Raw genomic sequence first — 4,811 nt, 5'->3', positions numbered from 1 at the left:
GGGGAAGTGGAAGGTGAATGGACATGGGGTGAGGGTTAAGGGAACCTAAATTTTTCCTTACTGTTTTTATTCTATAAAAAAGAGTAAATATAATCAAATGTTAACAATATTCAAATCTGAGTTGTGGAAACACTGGTGTTTATTATATTTAATGCCTGGGCCACTATAGGTATTTAATAAATATTGTGTGTTGAATGAGAGCGGCTTTCTCTTTAAAAGTTTCTCCGACAAACAAAATTCTCGAATTAACACAAAATGCTACAAGAGCATAAAAAAGGGAATAAATAGAGAAAGGTGGGGAGGGTCTGAGAAATCCTTGTGAAGAGACTGGGTGCTGATGTATGTAGAGTATCTTTACCACAATACACGAGCCATATGGCAAATATGGGATACAGGCTAAAGACATCATCCTATCTTCATCTTACCTTAATGTTTGAAGGTTCTGGGTGAATATCCAGAAAGTGACCTGGAACTTTTGGCCTTTTCAAGTAACTACTGGATCCTCACTTTCCTCGCCCAACATGGACACTGGGTGGTGCTGCTGTCCAAAATTTCTTCTCTATCATGGATGTTATTACCTCCATATATAGATTACAGGTATTTAGGTAGTCTCCTGTGGGCCAAGCAAAGTGCTAGGGATTGGGGAGATTAAGATGATCCTCCAGTAGATCCTCCCGTGATTACCCTACTGACAACTACCATGTTCAGTGTCTGAGAAAATTGAAAGTGTGACTTTTACATAGGACAGTACCACTATTGCAGAAATGTTCTGCAGTGGGGGTGAATGACTCCGAACTGCTCACCCTCTCAAGGAGCTCCCCTCCTCCTTGACCTGGCCAAGGATTAGAACAGATGCCACTGAGCATTGTTTGGTTATCATGGTGTACTTAGGTGCTGTGGCTATAAAAAGCCAGTTCCAGATGTTGGAAGATAACTGGGCAAGAAAGAAGTCTTTGTTTATATTCAGGCTCCAATTATACTGGAAGAGTGAGTGAACTTGGGAAGGAGGGAAGTGGATCCTTAGCAAGAAAATAGTGGGAGAGAAGGGGGAGGCAGGCAGACGATCCCTCCGCGAATCAGAGAAGGCTTGGGCAGTGTCTGGGGAGGTTGCTCCGGTACGACGTCATCAAGACGCTGAAGTAGGGGAGAGGTCCTGAAAAGAGAGGAGACAGTGGACTCCAGCCTACAAGACGAAAGCCCCGGGGTTGGCGGGTGAGAGGGGACGGAGAAAAAAAAAGGCCTGGGATCTTTCAGCCAATCAGAGGTGGCTGGGGCGGGGTCCGGGGCGGGGTCTGCTTCGTGATCTATAACTGCAGGGTGCCACGCGGGAAGGTTTAACCTCTTTCAGTGTGTGGAGCGGCGTTGGTCCAGCCGTCGTCCTTTCAACCGTCTTCAAGCCATCAGGTGAGGACCTGCCGTCCCGGCGGAGCCAGAAGACTATGGGGACAGGAGGGCGCAACAGCTGCGGGGCGGAGTGGGTCGGTATCTCAGGAACTGGTGGGGCGGGGTTGGGACTGGCGGTTTCTAACCGCACCTCCTAGAGAGTCCGCGCCTTTGTCTGCGGCGCTGCCTTGTGTGCGTTGCTGAATCCTCCCCGGGTGGGTCCTTAGAATGACCCCCTCAGAGTGGCCTGTCCGCGGTGGCTGCACGCCCGAGGCTAAGTGGACGAGGAGTTTGGTTGCTGCCAGGTTTGGGCCCTCTGGAGCTGGCACTTCCCGCACTCCCTTCCTGTGGCCAAAAGGTGGGCTGTGCGCCTAGCAAAGATGATGGTTATTTTAAAATGTAAGCAAACTGCTCCAGACAAACATACCCATGTGCCCAGCCTTTTATGATATTTGTTGGTTCCTGTATCCCTACCTTGGAAATTGGCTTCTGATCCCTCATCAGAGGAGGGTCGTAGCTTGACCTCGAAGGAAGGGAGGCATAATCAGGATTTCTGGCTGCTTGGGGGTCTCTCCATTCTACTCTGGGCACTAGACCTCTTTTAACCCTTACCAGGGTGGGGCCAGGCACGCGCCTGAGAGCACTGTTCTCCCGTCTCTGGGGTCACCTATTGTCCCTTCTTGACAAATCCAGAATGCTCACAGGGCACCCCATCTCCTAACTTTTCCCTTTGCAGAGAAAATATTGCGAAATAAAAAATCAGCTGTTTGTTTATCCCATTCTGCTGATCTGATCCTTATTAGCTGTGTCTTCTTACAGCATTTGCAAACCAGTGCCACAAGGAGCTGGTATGAGACATGTAATTAGTTATGATCAGATTAAATCCCTTCCTTCTCTTATTGTGGCTATTTAATCAACCGTCTTTGGGCAGATAAAATGGAAAGAAACTAGTACAACTTTTTAACCATGCATTTTGGTGTGCTGCTCATATCCCCCAGGAGAAGTGCCCCCCCAACAGTAATTGACTAGAAAGTGAAGATGCTCAAAAAGTGCTATCTCCTGTGTCAAATTCATCAGCTGGTTAAACCCAGTCCTTATTTTTTCTTCTGTCTCTATCTGCCCATGTGTTTCTATCACCTTCATTTTACCTTTTGCTCTGATTTTAAGAGTGAGACATAGTCACTCCAGTTATTAGAGCATCTGGTTTCTGGTACATCCTGATTCGGTGGCATTTACTACTTATCAGAAATAGGGTAATGACATGGAACAAAAAGTATTCTAATAAAAACATTTCTAAGATCTGCTGCTTGTTTCCTGTAGAAAATCAGCAAGTAAAATACACATTAATACTAAATGTGAGAATTTTGGCTGTTACTCTTTAGTCTGACAATAGTTCTACCAGATAGATTTGTTAAATTTTTTTTTCAGCCTTTCTGTTAGTCAAGATGAGTGATAAGCCAGATTTGTCTGAAGTGGAGAAGTTCGACAGATCAAAATTGAGGAAAACTAATACTAAAGAAAAAAATACTCTTCCCTCAAAGGAAAGTAAGTCATAGGAGCTTTCTTGTTGAGACAAACAATGGTGAAAGTTGATAGATTCAATAAATAAACTCCTCTTGTAAATTTTGCCACAAAGTAAGCAATAATTAAAATACCAATGTATTTAATGCATTATCTAAAAATATCAAGTATTTGCTTCTTACCTGGCTTATATGAATGGTTCTCACAAAATAAGCCCTAGTAATAATGGGAGAATTTTTTAAAAAGTGGTTTTTTTGGTTGTTGAAAAAATTACTAAAAGCCACATTAAAACCAATCTTGGGATATTGGACTCAGTATTATAAACATCTTAGTTTTGTCCAATTTTTGGTTATTTGCCACTTTTATACACCTAACAATTTGGGTCTGTGATCTTCTCCCTAAAGAACTATGTAAATTTTGTGGTTTTGGCCTTCTCTACCTGATGACAAGATGAGGTGAAAGAGCCACTTTAGCTCTTGGGTATACTCTGGTCTCCCAGGGATCAAGGGATCAGTTTTGCCCTCTTGATTTACAGTCTGCTGGAGAAACTCCAAACCAAGGGGTACATTTTTTCATGTCAGCATTATTTGAAAGTTCCAAAGTTAGTAAAAATTGCCTGAAATGGTATATCTTTCTAATTGTATAGGGATAGATAAATCAGAAGAAAATGCTTCAGTTTCTCTTCATTCTTAAAGTAATATATGGAAAAAATGGCAGTATCATAGATTTACCTCTTAAATGGGAAAAAAACATGTAGTTGATGTAGATTCTAATGAATATTCAGGTAGTATACACGCACATACACACACACACACACACACACACACACACACACACACACACACACCTGTAAGCAGGTATGGCAAACTTTAGTGACTTGCAAAAGTGCTTTTGGGGAAGAAACTGAACTTAGGAAAATACCTTCTTAATGATTTTTTAAAATGTTTTTTCCCCCAGCTATCCAGCAGGAGAAAGAGTGTGTTCAAACTTCGGAAGATGGGAATCTCCTCCCAAGAGCAGTTTTCAGCAATGCTTGAGTGTCATGGTTTTGGGCTTGTTTTTTGTTTTTTGTTTGTAAACCTATGAGCTTGTAGAGGTTTTAGGCACCTTCTGATACTTCACACTCATACTCCCTGGCTAAGATGTCAGGAGTAGCCAATGTTCCCTTATATTCATTTTTAAACTTCCATTGGTGCATAAACTCCAGCTGGCAAATGTCCATAATCTCACCATTGATGACCTTTGTGTGTAAAGTCCTTCTACCCACTAGAGGATAAGCTACTTTTCACCTTCTACAATGGGTGTCTCCATTGCTCCATAATCTTCATGAAGGAGCATGGGTTTGCCCCTTTTATAATTTATTTTAATTTCTAATGTTGCAATAAAATAACAAATAAAATCAATATGTTAAGGCTCCTGTGGTTTGTTCCTAGTGGTCTTCTAAGGAATGAATGTACCAAAGGTACTCTTTCCAGCCAAACAAAATGGCTGTAGGAAAGACATTTTGGCAGATTATTCACATGGAATAGGCTCTCCACTGTCCAGGTGTAGTGGGTCCTGACTAAGTGATGCTAGGTGCTTTTTCCTTAGAGTTAGAAGAGGTCATGACTGGCCTCCTTATCTCAGAAATGAAGAAATGAAAACATCTGAAGTGATGATCTAAAGTGAATAAGAGCTGGAATTCTAGCTAGGCTCTGTTGCTTTCTCAAATATGCTTTTAAATTTAGTGGAAGGAGATGTCCAAGGCTGGTGACAGATGCAGAAGGGTATTGGAGGCACATGCTAGCACACACTCTGCTAAGCACAGCACATCTTACTATTGAGCAGAAACTCAGATATCTAATACCTGCTGATGACCCACAGCATTGAATATCTCGTCTCCTTGTCCTGAACAATGTTCACTATAT

At 42.4% G+C, this 4,811-nt stretch overlaps 1 protein-coding gene across 1 annotated transcript; it reads left to right on the top strand.

Moving 5' to 3' along the window:
• Window positions 1-1,278: 1,278 nt before the first annotated feature.
• Window positions 1,279-4,171, top strand: TMSB15B (thymosin beta 15B). The gene is made up of 3 exons (XM_032331753.1): window positions 1,279-1,404; window positions 2,812-2,928; window positions 3,862-4,171. The coding sequence occupies exons 2-3, from the start codon at window positions 2,829-2,831 to the stop codon at window positions 3,939-3,941; spliced, it is 180 nt and encodes a 59-aa protein (XP_032187644.1). The 5' UTR covers window positions 1,279-1,404; window positions 2,812-2,828; the 3' UTR covers window positions 3,942-4,171.
• Window positions 4,172-4,811: the final 640 nt, after the last annotated feature.

This window comes from Mustela erminea, chromosome X (assembly GCF_009829155.1).
Source record: "Mustela erminea isolate mMusErm1 chromosome X, mMusErm1.Pri, whole genome shotgun sequence".
Classification (NCBI taxonomy): domain Eukaryota; kingdom Metazoa; phylum Chordata; class Mammalia; order Carnivora; family Mustelidae; genus Mustela; species Mustela erminea.
The sequence above is the reverse complement of the archived record's forward strand: the minus strand, read 5'-3'. Positions and strand labels throughout refer to the sequence as shown.

What these genes read in the sequence shown, in the direction of transcription:
- TMSB15B (XM_032331753.1), top strand. Translation starts at nt 2,829, where the DNA reads ATGAGTGATAAGCCAGATTTGTCTGAAGTGGAGAAGTTCGACAGATCA. An exon ending in TACTCTTCCCTCAAAGGAAA is followed by an intron (nt 2,929 to 3,861) that starts GTAAGTCATAGG and finishes TTTTTCCCCCAG; the next exon opens with CTATCCAGCAGGAGAAAGAG.